The sequence below is a fragment of the Nymphaea colorata genome, chromosome 12, assembly GCF_008831285.2.
Source record: "Nymphaea colorata isolate Beijing-Zhang1983 chromosome 12, ASM883128v2, whole genome shotgun sequence".
Classification (NCBI taxonomy): Eukaryota; Viridiplantae; Streptophyta; class Magnoliopsida; order Nymphaeales; family Nymphaeaceae; genus Nymphaea; species Nymphaea colorata.
Window position 1 is genome coordinate 11,702,224 of NC_045149.1, and position 20,783 is coordinate 11,723,006.

The 20,783-nt window shown below is 39.1% G+C and overlaps 1 protein-coding gene across 5 annotated transcripts in view; it reads right to left on the reverse strand.

The window, feature by feature from the left end:
- Positions 1-3,536: 3,536 nt before the first annotated feature.
- LOC116266031 (vacuolar fusion protein CCZ1 homolog B) overlaps positions 3,537-20,783 on the reverse strand; it is a 29,400-nt gene continuing 12,153 nt past the window's right edge. For 2 of the 5 annotated variants that reach the window (XM_050080868.1, XM_050080869.1), the window contains one exon: positions 13,817-18,177. In XM_050080868.1, coding sequence (XP_049936825.1) covers positions 15,185-16,726 — 1,542 coding nt within the window. In that variant the 5' untranslated portion in view covers positions 16,727-18,177 and the 3' untranslated portion in view covers positions 13,817-15,184. Of the gene's footprint in view, positions 3,746-4,511; positions 4,759-5,494; positions 5,651-6,860; positions 7,323-7,404; positions 7,504-13,165; positions 13,276-13,466; positions 13,651-13,784; positions 18,178-20,783 lie in introns of those variants that run through there. The other 3 variants (XM_050080870.1, XM_031647095.2, XM_031647096.2) reach the window with 3 other exon arrangements.

The following is a 20,783-nucleotide window of genomic DNA, read 5'->3' on the forward strand; positions in this document are numbered from 1 at the left end:
TTTTAAATTAATCCCATATTTTGGTGACCAGACTTTGATTTGATCCAAATTTAGAGTTTTGGAAACTGAGAATTCGGATTTTGGATAGGATTGAAATTGAATTAGGTATTGAAATTGGATTTTTGGCAAGAATTGGAATTTGAAATTGGATTTTTTGATAGAATTTGGAGATTGAATTAGGATTTTTGAATTGAATTGGGGATTGAAATAGTATTTTTGAAATTGAAATCTTGAATTTGGACATTTAAGCTAGACTTTGGATCTCGACTTGGAAATTCTTGAAATTGAAGCTTTTTTTTTTTTTGTGAAACCAAATGTTGTTTTTAGAAAAGCTGGATTTTGATAGTGGAACTGTAAAATGTTTTGGATCTTAGAGATTGAAATTTCTAAGCTTGGAATGGCTGGAAATCGACCAACATCTTGATGTTTTGAACTTTTTGTTGGAGGTGTACGTTTCTTAAAATCAATAAATACTGTTTTAGTTTTGTAGTTTGAAATGGTAAAACAATAACTTTGTAAAAAGAAATGTTATAAGCACTTGCCTATTATTAGAATTATTATGCAAAAAAGAACGAGATGCACACATCTAGGGCCATTTGGCAGCATACATACACTTTGTGAGTGTCTCATGCAGCTTGTCCAAGAATGAAGGATAACCTTGTCCAAGGTTAAAGGACACGATTGAAGATATGAGGACAAGCCAACAAGGCATTCTTTAAGAAGTTTCTAATAGAAGTTTTATGCAAGGGGAGAAGATTCCCATATAATTTCTAATAAGGGGTTAAAAAATGAGTGTCGAAAATGGAGTTTCGAAAGTTCTAGAGGGACCAATGCCAGAATTAAAACGGAAAATGAAACTATTAGAATGAAGTCAAAATGCGTCCAGTTGGTACCTTGAATTGAATTGGGGATTGAAATAGTATTTTTGAAATTGAAATCTTGAATTTGGACATTTAAGCTAGACTTTGGATCTCGACTTGGAAATTCTTGAAATTGAAGCTTTTTTTTTTTTGTGAAACCAAATGTTGTTTTCAGAAAAGCTGGATTTTGATAGTGGAACTGTAAAATGTTTTGGATCTTAGAGATTGAAATTTCTAAGCTTGGAATGGCTGGAAATCGACCAACATCTTGATGTTTTGAACTTTTTGTTGGAGGTGTACGTTTCTTAAAATCAATAAATACTGTTTTAGTTTTGTAGTTTGAAATGGTAAAACAATAACTTTGTAAAAAGAAATGTTATAAGCACTTGCCTAATATTAGAATTATTATGCAAAAAAGAACGAGATGCACACATCTAGGGCCATTTGGCAGCATACATACACTTTGTGAGTGTCTCATGCAGCTTGTCCAAGAATGAAGGATAACCTTGTCCAAGGTTAAAGGACACGATTGAAGATATGAGGACAAGCCAACAAGGCATTCTTTAAGAAGTTTCTAATAGAAGTTTTATGCAAGGGGAGAAGATTCCCATATAATTTCTAATAAGGGGTTAAAAAATGAGTGTCGAAAATGGAGTTTCGAAAGTTCTAGAGGGACCAATGCCAGAATTAAAACGGAAAATGAAACTATTAGAATGAAGTCAAAATGCGTCCAGTTGGTACCTTGAATTGAATTGGGGATTGAAATAGTATTTTTGAAATTGAAATCTTGAATTTGGACATTTAAGCTAGACTTTGGATCTCGACTTGGAAATTCTTGAAATTGAAGCTTTTTTTTTTGTGAAACCAAATGTTGTTTTTAGAAAAGCTGGATTTTGATAGTGGAACTCTAAAATGTTTTGGATCTTAGAGATTGAAATTTCTAAGCTTGGAATGGCTGGAAATCGACCAACATCTTGATGTTTTGAACTTTTTGTTGGAGGTGTACGTTTCTTAAAATCAATAAATACTGTTTTAGTTTTGTAGTTTGAAATGGTAAAACAATAACTTTGTAAAAAGAAATGTTATAAGCACTTGCCTATTATTAGAATTATTATGCAAAAAAGAACTAGATGCACACATCTAGGGCCATTTGGCAGCATACATACACTTTGTGAGTGTCTCATGCAGCTGCCCCAAAGATTGTGGCAGGTTCATGGGACACTAGAACTATCGTTCCATGAATCTGCCCCATTTTTTGGAGCAGATTCATGGAACACTCACAAACTGCCAAACTACTCCCTACAAACTAGATTGTGTTAGAATCACTCTCCAAGTGCTTTATAATTTGAATAACTAGTCTCGTGTTTGGATGGCATGTCTTGAAACTCAGGTTCCCTAAAACTAATTTCCGTAAAGGGACCGAAAAAGCTAGCAGCCTTCATGCTTTCCGTGAGGAAAACTCAGTTTTTGAAGCCTTCTTTCCCATCAACCATCTCTCTAGCCCATCACTCCTTGTTCTCATGAACCCTCCCTTCTCCATCATTCTTCTTGCAATCATCACACCTGCAATAAATTTTTCTGCCATCCTCATCAGCAATGGAATAACATTTTATCCCAAAAGTTTCACCCTTGTAGATATTTTGATGTTCATTCAACATTCTAGAAAGAGTGTTGTGTGTTGCAATACAACTAATCTTCAATTAAGGAAATTGGGTGCGACTCTGTTGGTAAAAGTACATATTTGACATGGTTGGGCATAGACGCGTGCATAACTTTCATTCTCATGAAGATATGAAGCTTCAGATTGTGGTTTAGATGTTTCTTGGAGAATGCATGCATTACTATATGGTGGATTCCACGGTTGGACAATTTTTGTCTCTCGACATAAACTGAGAGTAATACATACGTGGTAGGCAGCATTGGTAACTGGCAGACTCTACTCCAACTAAGTGTTCATTTCTGCAAACACTTCCGCAACTGATGACTTTGAATAAAAAGCCTGGACCTATAATAACATGCAGAAAATATGTGATATAATAAACTGGTGGAAACATTATTTGAGTCCAAATTAAATAACTGTCCTGTCTTGTCTCCATTTCCAAGTTTACTCCAAACAATAACTTGGTTAGCTAAAAACAAAACCAAGTTTTCTTTGTCACCAAAACCAAGTTGCACTGCTACTCCAAACTAAGCAGCACCTCCGGGGCATTTGTGAAATGATCATGAGAAGGTGCAAAAACCGAGGCCAATTCTCTTTTTTATGCATTTCATTTTGTTGTTTCTAGCTATGAAATATTAAATTGATCAACTATACACGCTATAAGCTTCTTCGGTTCAAGCCCCTTCCATTTCCTTTTTTCCAATTATGAAATATTAGAATAGTACGTTTGAACATTGTTGTAGAGCCGTGAAGTGATTTTAATTGAACTAAACGGCTATTGGCATCAACCTTGGCTTATTTCGTTTCTCACTTTAAAAAGAATTGCAGTTCTAAAGCACAATTTTCTTATAGGGCAGTCATTATTCATTATATAAGTTTATTTATTCAAATACAGTCAAAATCCATTCATAATCTTTCTTTCCCCTTCTAAGGCTGTCCTGCAAAATTAACTTTTATGTTATCAAAATAGCTTATTTTCATGTAAAAAAACTCAAACTACTACATTGGTCTTTGGAGACTTGAAGACTCTTTCCTAAGATGAATTTGATAAGAGAATACGATCTAGTGATCCAAATTTAACAGAACAGATGTGATATATTTACATTCCTTGAAATTAAGAAAAAGTACAACAAAAAATTTGTCTTCAATCCTGGCGTATGGGTGTGATTGATGAATGTTTTTCAAGATTGACCTTCAATCCAAGGAGAAGGCGCCATCACAGTACCTACATAATATACACAAACCAAAGGTAAACGACTTCCCAGGCCAAGACTGAAACTATGCACATAACCTCTACCACAGTCCAGAGAAGATGAAAATATTTGCAAAGAAAAACTATGCTGTTAAGTGTAGTGGTTATCTAATTGTCAAAATTTCAACTAGTCAGCTGACTAGTCAGTTGAGTCCGTTAGCAACCGACCTGTGGTTCAAAGTAGCGACTAGTTATCAGCTGAGTGTGTGTGTGTGTGTGCATCTGTATTTATTTCTATTCTTTATAGTCAATTGACTTGGACCAAGTCGGACCAAATAGTCATGATTAATCTTTTATGGTCTTGAACAACCTATGTTTGCCTTCAAATCTTGTCAACTGAAGTGATTATAGAATAACAAGACAAAATGCTGTTCGTACTACAGCACATTTGTACTGATTCAGTTCCTTGGTGCTAGAAATAACAAGATTATGTAAATCTGGTTCACGAAACCAAGGTCTTATTACCAAGTTGCTTGAGCTAATAGCAAGAATGAAGGACTAACCTTGTCCAAGGTTAAAGGACACGATTGAAGATATGAGGACAAGCCAACAAGGCATTCTTTAAGAAGTTTCTAATAGAAGTTTTATGCAAGGGGAGAAGATTCCCATATAATTTCTAATAAGGGGTTAAAAAATGAGTGTCGAAAATGGAGTTTCGAAAGTTCTAGAGGGACCAATGCCAGAATTAAAACGGAAAATGAAACTATTAGAATGAAGTCAAAATGCGTCCAGTTGGTACCTGTCACTAAACTTCATAAGCGCATCAGAGGCATATAGAAGTGTTTCCCCTGCTTTCTCCAAAACAATATAAAGTTCTTTTCCTCTTGTTAAACGAGCGACAATCCAAGAATTGTTATGTGCCCTAATGCACACTTCTAGATCTTTATCATGGCCTGGATCGTCCCACTTCGTTCTCTTCTTCTCCCAATCAACTTGCTCTCTCAACTTGCTCAATGCAAGCAAGGAACCCTGAAATGCCAAGAATGCTGCCACACTCAATTAGCTGTAATATACAAAAAAAAATCTTATTTCAGAAAAGACAGTAAAAAATTGGTCGTTTCTTAATCTCTTATGTGATGATCCGTGCAAGGAGAATAACTTGATATACAGGTGACACAATCAGCAGTAGCTCCAAGAGCTATATTTGATGAGCTTGACAAAAAGTAACTAACAGAATGATGATGTCAAAGGGCTTTCTCGAATAGTAGAAATGATGGTTGTCACTTGTGATACAGCAGGGCAGTTTTAGAAGCAGGTGAATTAATCCAATACAAGTAATGACTTTGAAGGTTCTCTAAGAGTAAAGAAAGGAGAATTAACATTCATAAAGGCAATCATAAACACTAAAAGTAATTCAGTGGGAAAGATATAATCATGCCTTGACTGAGAATATTCCCAAGAACAATCTTCATGACAGACATGGAGACATACAAATACAGGTCATGGACATGAGACTAAAAAATTATGGTACTGGAAAAAGTGACCTCCAAATATTTAAGCGAAAAAATAACAAGCTGCAGAGAAATAATAAGTTAAATCACAACAGTACTTTGAGAAAATCGTCAATACTTATTAAAACACACAAGTCTTTGTCTGCCAATGATCTAGCTTCAGGGTCACATTACTAGCCATACAGCTTACAAGTTGCCATCAAATGATTTGGTGCAGTAGATAAGCTTAAGAATCTAAGATGCATATGTCACATCAAAAGTGTGCACAGACCTTGGACAAGGTTGCAACTTTCCCTGGTGGAGATGCCCTGGATGTGTTTATGTCCTCATCAAGAAGCAAATATCTGTACCCTCTGACATGGTAGGCATTAATGCCACCCCAATCTCTTGATAGTTTCTCTTCGACTTTCAAGATTTGCAGTGTTGCCTGATGCATAAATTTAGTGTAAGTAATAGGAACCTTTTAGATGACTCGTACCAAAAAGCACATAAATGAAGCATATAAGGCCAAACAGTAGAAAATTACATTTTAGACATTTAAGCTAGTGAGGATGTTCTACAGAACAAGTGAAAAATTTTACAAACATGCTTCATTTTTTAGAAATATAGAGAAGCTCCATCAACGGGCTTCACAACTTCAAAGTAAAGTGCCATTAGTCATAAAGGGATTGCATGATGATTCCTGATTAAAAAAACCATTAACTGCCCATGAGTCCCACTAAAGATGAGACTGGTTGGTACCAACTTCAGGTCAGTGACAGTCAGACTTGAGGTCCCTTCATCGTCCCCACTGTCATTTTAGAATTCAATGGTGGGTAACTAATCATGAAGAGATGCCCACACTCACGCCTAGAATTCTGAGCAAACAAATGCAGTCATTTACAAGATACCAACTTGGGAAAGGATGATGCATTTTCGTCCACACAAGGCTGACCATAAAATATTGTGAGTACAGAAAACAACAAAAGCAGGTAACAGCAACCACCTTACCAGAAAAATGACAGAATCCATGGAGAACTTTGCAGGGAATGCACGAATCCCATTTACAATGTGTCTGAGACAGCCAATTCTAGATGCTTTGTCAATGAGGGAGGCTGACTCAAACACTCTCTCCAGTTGCACTCATAGAGATGTGACTGATTCCAATGTTGTTTTTGGATAAGAAAGGACATGTCTCGGAAACTAAGTCTTCCATTTGATAGAAGCTATGCATTGATTGCAAAATCAAGAGTGGTCAAGGATTCAGCTTTTGGCAGCTGGATGTTTAAATGCAGCACAAAACATAGAAAAATGCTGATATGAAGTATATGGCTTAACTTATATGGTTGTTATGGATGTATACCCCAATGCCTTTAATTCAGGTTGACACATAACAAAATTAGGCCACATTATCATCATATCACCTAATGAAGGATTTCCTGTACATGTTCAAATAAGAACCCCATGATGCTGCTTTGCACTCTTCTGTCGCTAGTTTAGTTCTTTGTATATCCCCTTCACGTCTACAAGCATATTCTCCTTCCGTGCAAAGAACAAAACATGCATAGTCACAAACAGGTGTGCATAAAAGAAGTACACAACGGCCATCAAGTAAAAATACAGCAAAACAGGAAGGTTATCAGTAATGAGATACTGACCATCTCAATTAGCTGCTGCTTCAACAAAGATATACCCTGCTCGCCATTGACCAAGGAGCTAATAGGAACAAGCAAAATTATAGTAAGGTTCTTATACTGATGAACAAGTAGATGCATGTACTCTCCTGCCTGATGAAGCCACACTTTTGGAGGCATCACAACCAAGCTACCAACTTCTGCACCCCAAGCATCAGTGACAAGGAAACCATCTTTCCCTTTCCTCCATTTGTCACGTTGCAGAGGCCTGGGAACCACATATCTCTCAATTGGTCTGCTGGGAGAAGTATCATGCAATCTGTACTGATCCTCCAAAATAGATCTGGAATTTAAGGATAATGAACTTGTATTAACATGAGAAGAAGCCGTGCCTTTTCTCAAATAGGACCACGAATTGCTACCAGATGATACAGCACTGGGGATTAATCTTAGACCTGCATAAGTGAAAAGATTGGCAGTGTCCACCTGCCAAAACTTTTAAGATAGAACAATAAACCTGGATAAACTAATCATCAAAGGGCAGAGCAAGTTGAAGAAATAACCATACTGGTGAAAGTGTTGATGACACCATCAAGTCATGAAACAAGACCACCGAAGTGCAAGGGCCACTTGCAGTACTTGATGATTCTAAAAGTCTGATAAGCAACTGCCAGAGAAAAAAAGCATTTTCATTAGTCCAAACATGAAGAAGCAAAAACAATCAAGAGACTTATCTATACCCAGTGCTTCAACATAACAATTTGTTTACAAGAGAATAATATCCAAAGATTTTTTTTTTTCTTTTTGGAGGGGAATCTTAAGCTTCGCAGATATTCTATACACTATTTGGATTGGGATTCAGATCAAGTTTGTTTATATTTGTGCTGCTTGTACACATTTTATGTATTATAGTTACAACTCAATAAGTATGAAGGGATTTTTCTAGCCACGCCAAAGCCCTAATATTTAAAACAAAATTCTGCCACCGTCCCACTATTGGACATGCAGTTCTGTAGCTTACATCCTTGTCCTTCTCTCTTCTTCTTGCTGAAGCAGCTTCTGGAGATTCTATATGGTATCAGAACAGCTGGTCCTAGGGATGTGAGATTTCCACAAGGAGTGTCCATAGAGATCTTTTACTCTTCTTGAATCTCTCCCTGAGTTTCAGTTTTTGTTTCTCTTATTATGCGCTTGGTATTAGTGCATATCTTATTGGCCTAATTTTGTCGGGAGCTAAAGGGACAACAAATATTATTGTCAGTTCAGGAAGGGCAATTGAACAGAATATACTACTTGTTATTTCCATGACTATCTCTACATAAAGAGGACAGCCACCCAAAAAAGGAAAAAAGAAAGAAAGAAAGAAACAAGCAATATGCTGTTTTGCCTGGACTGATTGAGCATTCAATGTGGATTTACTTCACAAGCAGGTGCCCTTTATTTCCTTTCCATGCTGACATTCTTAATTTTATATTTATATTCCCGTTTCATATTTCTTGGGTCCTTTTGTTCTCTTGTTTTGTCCCATGGATTCTTATTCTTAATCTGTTATCTCCTCCAATTCTTTGGGTCAGCTTATCTATGAAAAATTAACCAATTCAAATTTCCTTACCTGGAAAAATACTCTTCCCTTCATTACGAGTCGGGGTCTTTCCAGACACCTGGATGAATTTACTCCAGTGCCTCCAGAATATATTGTGCAGGAAGTCAATGATGGGAATGAAGCCATTTTCACTACATAGGAGAAATTACCGAATCCTAAGTACGAAAATTGGTTGACGCAGGACCAAGCAACTATTGCCTTCATTACTTCCAGTCGTTCACAAAATGTGTTGGTCAGGATTTTGGATGAATACGGCAAAGCAGTTATGGGATAAGCTGGTAAAGACTTATTTTCAGGTTTCAGATGTAAGACTTTCTTATCTTCAGAGAAAATCCAGACTTCTTAGCAAGGACTCCATGTCCATGATGGAGTTTCTGGACCAATTTGTTAATATTTCAGATCAATTGGCCGTGGATGGATATGAAGTACCTGACAAGGATAAGGTTAGACAAATGTTGAATGGGCTGGACTCAAAGTATCATTACTAATTACCTCACTACGGTGTTTAATAGAGTTGCCAATCTTGGAGGATTTTGCAGGCGAAAGCGAAACTATTGCAGTACGAGATGAGCCTGAAAGGGATGTTTAGGCAGACGGGTTTTAGCTACTAAGACTACATTCTCCTCTGATCAGGGGCGTGGTGGTCGAGGTTGCAGACGGGGCAGTCCAAGAGGTTGAGTGTTGCTGCCCATTCCTAATGTGAGACCCAATTTTCAGTCCAGAAATGTCCTCACATGGTTTTTATGCAACAAATGAGGTAATATTAAGGCTAATTGTTGGCATAACCCTCAAAACAAAGGAAAGACTAGAAGGGGGTCATTTAGTCAGAGAAAAAGGATAGTAGTACTTCATTTAAAATTGGAGTAGATGTTAAGAATCTTCTTTTGGCAACTCTATCAGGGCTGGATTTAAAGTGTAACAATCAGGGAGAGTGATACATTGATTGAGGAGCTGTCATTCACGTGACAGGTAACACCAGTAAGTTGCCTTAACTCCTTATTTTGAAATTGGTAACATCCTTACTAGAGATGGATCTCACCGCCTATTACTCATATTGGGGATGTTTTCATACCAACGCCTGGTTCCTCTTTCTATCTTTCTAATGTCCTCCACGATCCTAATGTCAAGTAAAATATTACTTCCATCCCTAAATTTTTTTATCATTCCAGTTCCATTATTGAATTCACTCTATCTTCGGTTTATGTTAAGGATTGCACAACGAGGAAGATGTTCGCTAAAGGAGAGCAATGTGGAGAGATGTATATCCTCCAAGAAGATCTAACACTGTTGTCTGCATGAATCAAAGTTAATTTGTCAATCTATGAAGTCAAAGAGTCCTAGAGCCTACTGTCTTGATAAATGTAACAAGCCAAATGTTTGGCATTCTCAACTTGGTCATTATAGTCAGGTTTTTGTTGAGAGGCTCGTGTCTAAAGGTCTTGTTCCTAAGTCTACTTGGTTTGCAATTCTTGTGACAAGGTATGTTCAAGCTGTCAATTATGTAAGAGTTATGTTCCCTCTGTAAGAGCCAAGGTTCACTCTTTCCAATCAATGAAAAGAGCTTTTAAGCCATTTGAAATTGTTTGTTCCGACATGTGGGGGACCTGCCCTGAATCTCCAAATTCCTGTAAGTAAATACTTTGTGCTTTTCATTGACAGTTTTTCTCGTTTCATGTGGATCTACCTCATAAAGAACAAATTTGAAGTATTCCACATTTTTTATTGAATCCATGCCTATGTTAAAAATCATTACTGCTGTAATATCATGCATTTCAATGCGATGGTAATCAGGAATATTCATCTCTGCAGAAAAAAATTACCGGCACGTTATTGAGATTACTTTGACCATGATGGATGCTAGTGGACTTCATATAAGCTAGTGGACAGAAGCCTTTCATTCAGCAGTTCACATTATTAATTGTCTACCAATGGCTATTTTTAGAAAATAAATCTCCACATCATACTTTGTTTCGAAAGCCTCCAAATTATGATGACTGAAGGGTTTTGGGTTGTGTATGTTACATCTACGTAGATTCATCCAAGCAAAATAAATTTCAGGACAAGGCAGTTCGGTGTAAATTTGTAGGATATGCAGATGATCACAAGGGTTCCAAGTGTTATCATCTAGCGTCTAGAGGGATTAAAATTTCAAGGAATGTCATTGATTAAAATAACTTTGTTGATGATAGGCCAGATGACATTTGGAGAACTCATCATGACCCATGGCTTAGTGTAGAGCTTTAGAATGGGTTTCATGACAGCAGTGACTGTTGACTGTTTGTATCTTCCATGTAAAGCAGTGGAAATGAACACACCACCTGCTTCTACTACTAACAGATTTCTTGAGCAGGTTTACGAAAGGGGGTCAAGGGAAGTGCTCGAAGCCGATTCTGCTATTGGTGATCTCCCTCATGCTATGCCATCTCTATAGAATCCATTCCCATCAGATGATATGAAAGAGTTCAACATCTCATTGGTCAGCGGTTTAGCTACCAGAATTTTTCCATGGATTTCCAATTTTTTTTTTTTTCTCAACTTGCATAGGAGAATGAGCTCAAATCCTTTTCTCCAATCGTTTCTTCAAATTAATGAGTTCAAGCTATGCATGAAGAGATGGAACATATGCATCAATTCCAAAGTCCAAACATGGTCAATAGTTCTACATCCACCTGACAAGAATGTCGTTGGATTAAAATGGATCTACAAAATCAAGTATAAACTAGATGGAAGTGTAGAACACTATAAGGCCCATCTTGTAGCAAAAGGCATAACACAGGAATTTGGACAGGATTATGATGAGACTTTCAGCCCAATTGATAAGCACTACAAGGTTGTGTATCTTATGTGCATACTGACTACTCCTTTTAAAGCAAATTTCAAGACAAACATGCAAAAGTCATCCTAAAGAATATTTGTGCAAATTAAAAAAAAAAAGAGCTATTTAAGGCTTGAAGCAAGCTTCCAAGTTTTGGTTTGACAGCTTTTCATTAGAAATTCAGAAGGTTCGTCTTCATTTCCCTCAATTGACTTATTTTCTGTTTATTTTTCTATGTGAGAATATAGTTCCATTGTTGTTCATCTATGTACATAACGTAATTATCACAAGGATGCAATAAACCACACTCAAGAAGTTAAGAACCTACTTAAGTCAAAGGTCGAAGTGAAAGATCTTTGTGCTTTACAGTATTTTCTGGGGTTGGAAGTAGAAAGAAAGGAAGAACAGTTGACTCTTTCAACACAAGCACACACTTGTTGAGTTAAGCAAGTATAGCACATTGCAAGCCATTAGCCACACCTAGTATGATCAATCAGAAGCTCAGCCTTTAGCATGGAGATTTGTATTAAGAAGGATCAGGTATCAGATTTTAATAGGTATACTTCAGTACTTTACCTTATTAGAACAGATTAATTATGTTGCTAATTATGTGTCTTGGTTTATACATGAGCTACAGTCATGATACATGGATGCAATTAAAGAATCTTCAAATATTTGAAAGATACTATTGAGGATGGCCTATTGTATACCCAAACCCAATTTAAAAAGGATAAACAAGACATTTTTGCTTACATATAAAGGCAAACTAGGCTGGACATCCTGATGAAAGGAGGTCAGTTTCGTGCTATCCTATTTTATTGGAGCTAAACTTTTATCTTGGTGTAGTAGAAAACAAAAAACAATGGCTAAATCTAGTACTGACACAGAGTACAGATCTATCATCTATGACAACTACTGTGGAAGTTACATGGATCAAACATCTGCTAACAGAACTGGGAGAGCGTATTTTACTCTTACTTTGTGAAGATCAAAGTACCATATGTTGACGTGTTTGTATGTTTGGGTCCAGGTCTGGACCCTATCCGACCTGTTGTTCATCTTAAGCTCTATTTAAGCCATTGTAACCCTTATTTCAAAGTGTGAATGAAAAATGAAGAGAGAGAGTGAACCCGGCTGCTAGTGAGCACCGGATCTTCTCCATCGTGATTTTTTATCCCTCGAGTCGAGGGTTTTCCACGTTAAGATCGTCTTCTTGTTAGTGCTCTACACCATACAACCTGTCCTGAATCCAAATCATCACAATCAGACAAAATGCTTGAGATTGATCAGCATTTTATCAGACAAAAAATTGAAGACGGGAGAGTATGTCTCATTATGTGCATATAGAGAACCAAGTTGCCAATATGTTCACTAAGGACTTAAGGAAGCATAGGCATTGGTTTTAAAAAGCAAGTTCATGTCCAGAACCATGTACAACTTGAGGGAGGTTGCTAAGATGTATTAGGATCGGGTCTAGATTCCAGTTTGATTGGGATCTAGGTCCAGACATGTTGTGCTATTTACTGTTCTTATTTTTATTACTTATTAGGGACGTAACTATCCATTGTGAAGATAAGTCATTGCCTTATAATCAATGCAGACTAAGTTATGGAGTTAGGGTTTTACAACTGTTGCAGCCTCCATCCTTTTTGCCCTATTCGTTCCTACTTGTTATCTGTTCAAGATTGATTTCAGCATGATATTTCATATTTCTAACAGTATAACCTCTTCAGACCCAACCTTTTTGGAAATGCTGCACCTGCACCCAATTTCTGGGCACACATTTATTTAACACATCTAAAAGGTCACTATATTTGAGAATATCAAAGGCTGTGTGTGGTACGGACTCACTCTTCACGTCACATCTACAATGTCTCCATATTGAGAATATGAAAGAGTTCTTTGGTTTACCTGAATCTCAATTGCCGTTTCTCTTGATAAGGAGAGCATCTCAACAGTTCCTCGTTCTTTTAAACAATCATAGAAAGAAGGCATCTGAAGTTTCTTACCAACAAGAAAATCTGGTTCAAGCAGAAACAAATCAGTACATATAAAAGATGAATAGATGACGACATTGAATGACGAGCCTTGTGCAAACATGAACTTCTATTGGAGTTGCACACAATTAATCTTGAGCAACTATGTTCGAACATGAGGCAGGAGAAACATAAAAGAGGAACTCTTACAACCATAGGGCAGCATAAAATATTACCAGAAAGGTAGTCCATGATAAAGAAATACAAATAGCTACGAGCAACTGCACCATCAGGATGTTTCTCAAGCAGTGATCTAAGAGTCCCAAAAAACATTGCAAAGAGAGAGTGGACTTCCATAAGAAGCCGCTGCAGTGAACCAGTCCTCCTGACAGGATCTAAGTCATTACTTTTCTCCAACACCTACAAGAGTAAAAATCAGTAAAAAACAATCCATCAGCTCCAGTCAATAGGAATATCTACTAGATAAATAAATCCCAAGAGTGAAGTAATCTAGGAGCTTCAAGGGAAAGCAACATTTGTTTCAGATCCATAACCTGATATATATCATGCCTTTGCATAATCTGTCAAATGAATTGGGTTCCATGCTGCAACAGTAACCAGCATGAGCAATAGGCATTTCTTTCTTCACCTATGGTGCGCAGATCCATCAACCATGAAATTAGAAAGAGAGAGGATTTTTTATCTATCAGTAATCAACGCTTAGTGGGACAGGAGGGCACTAGTCCATTATAAATGTGCATACAACTAGCAGTAGGCATAAACGGAAAGAGGTTTCTGGCTGTAGTGCCCACTTCACCCTAATAATCAAGCCAGTCTACATTTCATTATTGGAGTAAGAACTCTTCCAAGTTTCATGAGTGAGAAAGGAGTGAGGGGGGTGAAATAGTCAACATGGACAAGTGAACCAAGTTTCTTGCATGGGTGAAGGCATAAGGAGTGCGAACAAGAGGCAAGGAATACAAGAAATTGCTTAGTAACTGTATGCCTAAGGCAGTTTTCATTATAGTAGGCTAGTGGAATGCTGGCCTCACCTAATCAAGGATACCAGACACCATAGTCTTGTTTAATTTGATGGTTAACTTAGATCTTTTCATAGTCACACAATCAAACTTAAGACCAAATAAAAGAAAGTCTTTAGTTGCATTATACACCCTAGGTTTAGTCCAATTTGACAAATACATTTAGTCCTCTAAAAAATGTGATATGTTTTCCATTGGTTGGGTCAAAGGAGAAATTTAATGAAATACAATGGCCACCCATAGCTTCCTATTTCTTACTGTTTTGTAGGAAAAGAGTCAGCAACACAATCTCACCACACATTGTAATTGGCATATGAATTTAAAAATTTTTCTGTGGACAGAACATGTTGTTGAGTGTTAATGACTCAACTCTACATTTCACAAAATTCAAGGAACAGAAATTAGGAAAATTTAGACACTAAAGCATTGATGTGTAGCAAATCAAGTCACCCAGACTTGACGTGTGGTGAAAGCTTCAAAGCAGTGTTATATGTATCGCATGATAGGCACACGTGTCGTATGATACATACTATATAAGTTTAGAAAATCTATACGGTATGCTCATGTGTCGTAAGCGTGTCGCCTGTATCGTACGATACGGGTGATATACCCACGTATGTACAATACGGGGAAAAACATAAAAAGGGGTCCGACGGCCCCTTTTTGCTTTATGTTTTGTAGAAACACATAACAAGATAGGGAGAAAGAGAAGAAACACACAATATACGTGGAAAACCTCAAAGAGAGGTGAAAAACCACGGAGAAGCTCTAACCTAGGGGCACAACCGCAACCTTAGGAGAGAGAAAATGTTATTCCACTAAATCAACAATTACACCATAAGTGGGATTATATAAGAGGGAGACCCGCCTAGGGTACCGAGCCACTCTCGGTACCCGTGCCCATGGGACCGGGTCTATATCCAGACCCGGTTCCCTATACACGATATGTTAACACTCCCCTCAAGCTTGGCATACATGTCAAACATGCAAAGCTTGCTCACATTTTTCTCGAATTGAGATGTACATAAGGCTTTGGTTAGAACATCTGCAATTTGATCTTCAGACTTCATATAAGGTAGGATCAACTCCTTTGAATCTATGCGTTCTCGTATGAAGTGGCGATCAATCTCCACATGTTTAGTTCTGTCATGCAAAACGGGATTATTCGCAAGGTTAATTGCAGACTTATTGTCGCAGTACATCTTCATCTTCTCTTCCGTTTCAACACCAATATGTGCTAGGAGAATCTTTAACCATAACATTTCTGTAACCCCCATGGCAACAGCCCTGTATTCAGCCTCAGCACTGGATCTAGAGCAAACTTCTTGTCTTTTACTTCTCCATACAACCAGGTTGCCCCCCAGAAGGATGCAGTACCCTGTGGTAGACCTTCTAGTATCAGTGCACCCTGCCCAATCTGCGTCAGAGTATCCTTCAATATTGAGTTGGTCTTGCTGAGTATATAACAATCCTTTCCCTGGGTTATTCTTTAGGTACCCCAGCACTCTTTCTGCACTCTTCCAGTGACAATCAGTAGGAGCATGCATAAACTGACTCAACACATTCACCGCATAAGTAATATCAGGGCGAGTAAGAGTGAGATAGATGAGCTTACCAACCAGCCTCTGATACCGCCCTTTTCCTTCTTCATCCAAGATGTTGCCAGTTTTGATGCTTATCTTTGTACCAGACTCCATTGGAGTCAGAAAGGGCCTACATCCAAGTTTACCTGTCTCCTTTAAAAGATCCAGAGTGTATTTCCTTTGGCTTATAACCAGCCCTGTCTCTGACCGAGCAATCTCTATCCCCAGAAAGTACCTTAGTTTACCCAAATCTTTAAGATCAAATTCAGCAGCTAACCTCTCCTTCATCTTCCTTTTCTCTTCTTCATCGTCACCTGTGACTATCATATCATCAACATACACAAGAAGAAGACTCACCAGGCCATCTCTCTGCTTAATGAACAGGGTGTGATCACAATTTCCCTGTTTGTATCCATTCGTCTTCATCACTATCCTCAGTCTTTCAAACCATGCTCTAGGAGACTGCTTTAATCCATACAAGGCTTTCTTGAGATGACAACATTTTCCGCTTTGAACATATCCAGGAGGCATGCTCATGTAGACCTCTTCTTCTAGATGGCCGTTCAAGAATGCATTCTTAACATCAAGCTGATCCATGCTCCACCTCTTTTGCACGGCAAGTGCTAAGATGACCCTCACAGTTTTCAGTTTGGCAACAGAGGCAAAGGTTTCAAGATAATCAATACCATATTTCTGGCTGAACCCCTTTGCAACAAGGCGAGCCTTATACCTTTCCACAGTACCATCTGGTTTGTACTTCACATTGAACACCCACTTGGAACCAACTAAATGAGTCCCCTTGGGAATATCCACAACTTCCCAAGTGTCATTCTTCCCAAGGCATCCATCTCCTCTGTCATGGCCTGTAGCCATTTAGGATCCTCTCTAGCATCTTCCACACACCTGGGAATAACAGACTTAGACAAGGATGTAATAAAGCATTTGTAATTCTTACTCAGTTTCGCATAAGAGACAAATCTCTGAATTGGATGAGAAGTACAAGACCTGGTGCCCTTGCGCAGGGCTATAGGAAGCTCTTCATTGATTAGACTTGGGTCATCCGGGGAAATCACAGGATTGGGATTGGTTACATCAACATTTCCAACCACATCTGTCTTCTTCCTTTTGTACACCTGGCCAAACAAATGATCACGGGCTGTAGGCTGATTATCAACAAGGCCCTCGTCCATGTGACAGTCTCTATCATCTCTGACTGTGTCTGCCACACTATCACTAGCCAAGAAATCCATAAACTGAATCAATTGATTTGAGGAATACTCTTCACTACTGTTCCCTAGATACTCCCCCTGAAGAGGATTCACATGAAAGTATGCCTCATGTTCATCAAAAGTAACATCCCGGGAAACATAGACTTTAGAAGTGGTAGGATCAACGCATTTGTATCCCTTCTGAGTGGAGGAATACCCCAGGAAGACAGCCTTGATAGACCGAGGATCAAGTTTCTTGAGGGTGGGACTATGGACATGAACAAAACAGACACACTCGAACACCCGAGGAGTAAGAGGCCAGGGATTCTGAGTTGGCCAAAGCATAGAGTACGGGGAATGACCCTGCAACACACGGGTAGGCATACGGTTGATAAGGTGGGCACTAGTGAGAAGCGCATCACCCCAGTAGCGCTTGGGAACCTGTCGATGGAACATAATAGCCCGGGTAACATCAAGTAAATGGCGATTCTTCCGTTCAGCCACGCCGTTTTGGGGAGGTGTGTAACTACAGGACGTTTCATGAACAATACCCTTGCTCTTCAAGAAATCATCTAGGGATTGAGAGACATACTCTCTAGCATTATCGGTGCGAAAAGCTTGGACAGAAGTCTGAAACTAAGTCTCAACAAAAGCCACAAAGTTTTTGACAATAACGGGAACTTCACTACGTTCTTTCAACAGGTACACGAACGTACAACGGGAGTAATCATCAATAAGGGTCATAAAGTAATGAAAACCACGACAAGTAGGTACTCCCGAAGGACCCCAAACATCAGAGTGAACCAAAGCAAATGGACGAGTGGTTTTATTGAAAGAAATAGGGTACGAGACCCTAACATGTTTAGCCAACTGACACACTTCATAGGTGAAGGAGTCCATGGAAACAGAATGAAACAAACTCAGAAACAACTTCTTAATCAACGGAAACGGAAGATGACCAAGCCGCTCGTGCCATCGCATAATAGTAGATCTGTCTTCCATGCCTGACAATTGTCCACTAGTGGCTGAAATAAGAGCAGACGCAACCTGCACAGGCAGTCTGTAGAGCCCATCAATAGCCGAACCAATCCCAATCTTCTGCCCTGTCACCAAGTCCTGCAGAAAACACCGATCAGCAGAAAAGATCAGATTACAGTTGAGTTCTTTGGTAATACTGCTGACAGATAACAAATTCACAGGAATATTGAGAACATGAAGTGCATTATGAAGACAGTATTTATTTAACAAGGACAAACTCCCTTTCTCAGCCACAGAGATAGAAGAACCATCAGCCATAGACACACGTTGCTGCCCAGAAGACAATTTGTATTCTTGGAGCATCTTAGGGTCCCCTGTCATATGATGCGTAGCGCCACTGTCAACAATCCAATCACTATGTGAGGAATTACCTTGATCACTAGTGGCCACAAGAGCTTGGGCTAACTTAGCCCCCTCAGACGTGGAAGCATCCTCCTGAGTAGTAGACAGCCGGCTGATATATGCTTGCAGTTCTTTGAGTTGATCGGAGGAAAGCTTAGATTTGGCAACATTTGAAGGACTACTCTGACTAGGCTCAGGCACAGAAGGACTCCGGCGGCTAGAAGGAGGACGACCCCGGACAAGCCGCTTCTCAGGATGAAGATCCCAACAAAAGTCAACAGAATGTCCCAATTTGTTGCAATAGTTACACCGTCGAGCAGGACGCTGTCCAGTCCCTGAAGCACGACTAACAAAGGCTGATGGAGAACTCCCCTGACTGGTGTCAATATGCATCACCTGGCGACGCTGTTCCTCAGATTCCACACGGGCATACACCTCTTCAATTCTGGGGACCTCGTCACAATTGAGAATTTGGCTCCTAATGGATTCAAATTCATCGCGTAAGCCTCTAAGAAAAATAAACGTCTGGTCTATCCATTCTTTGTCCCAGTACAAGGCATGATCAGAACTACAGTGCCAGTCATCATGCACATGGTAGTCTAGTTCCTCCCATTTAGTCTTCAGGGCTACAAAGAAAGAAGCTATAGACAAGTCACCCTGTTTAAGAGAGTATATGCTACGTTTGATTTGGTACGTACGCAATACTCTCTTCTTACGGCCATACATCCGTGCAAGCACAGTCCACATGTCGTAGGCAGTCGATTTACGCAAGATCAAAGGCTGAATATCTGCGGAAACAGAACTAATAATCCATACTTTAACCTGACTATCTTCCAACGCCCAAGTAGCCCATCGCGGATCGGTTTTAGAAGGTGCAGGCTTCTCCCCAGTAATGTAGGACAGGCGACCACGACTGGTTATCCCGATTTCTAGGGCAGCAGACCAAGAGAGATAGTTATCCTTGTTCAGCCGGATGGAGGTGACTTGAACAGGCAAGATCTCGCTCTTGGTATTGCTGCCCGTGTCTAGGGCATCATCGATCTTGGGGGACATCTCCTCGGCCATCACAATCACCAAAGAGAAGCAATACCCAGCACCAGAGACGACAAACAAGAGGCAGCGGAGGCGAAGGAGAAAGACGACAGCGGCGGCGCTGGAGAGGGCGACGGCGGCGGCGGCGCAGAATACGAAGGCTGCGGCGGAAACAGTAGTGGCGGCGGCGGGAACAAGAAAAGCAACCAGCGGGCGGCGGAAAAACGGTGGAAACACTACTAGCACACCAACGATCTCTCACGCGTTGGCTCTGATACCATGTAGAAACACATAACAAGATAGGGAGAAAGAGAAGAAACACACAATATACGTGGAAAACCTCAAAGAGAGGTGAAAAACCACGGAGAAGCTCTAACCTAGGGGCACAACCGCAACCCTAGGAGAGAAAATGTTATTCCACTTAATCAACAATTACACCATAAGTGGGATTATATAAGAGGGAGACCCGCCTAGGGTACTGAGCCACTCTCGGTACCCGTGCCCATGGGACCGGGTCTATATCCAGACCCGGTTCCCTATACACGATATGTTAACATGTTTTAAAGACTCTACGGCCTACGCTCCCTCTCTCTCTTCTTGTTTCTAAATACTGCAAAAGACGTAGGAGGGAGAGATTTTACCCATTTTTATCAAAAATCACTAAGGATTCATCGATTTGGGAGAGTCTACTAGCCAGTAAAGAAGTTTTCACGTAGTGGGAACGGTGGGAAGCTTGGAAAAACAGGGTTTTTTGTTTTCTAACAACAAGAAGGTAAAAATAACTCATTTTCACCATTGAATCGTTCATTTCTCTTATTGCCTATAGTTAATTGTAGGTTTTTACTTGTTTTGTGAAGATATAATGTCGGACCCTGCATGGCAGTGGTGTACAAGGGTGAATCCCAAAGATAGGTTAAAAATTATGTGCAATTTTTGTAAGCAAATCATATTAGGAGGGATCTCTCGCTTTAAACACAATATAGCTGGTACACACAATGATGTAGCTCAATGCACTGGCTCCCAAGAAAACCCATTGCCACAACGATGTAGCTCAATGCACTCGCTTTAAAATTGTGATGAATGCTTATTATGTTATTTTAAATCTCTGATTTCGTATTTTTGAATGTGTTGTTGATATACATGAATGTTCCTTTTTTCTTGATTTTTTTCTGATTTTTTGCTTATTTTTTTGGATTTTTTATGATTTTTCTCTATTTTTTATTTTTAATATTTTTTAAAAATTAAAAAATTAATTTTACGATACGCTACTCTACTTTTGCGAAATGTCATGATATGGCGTATAGGTCGGC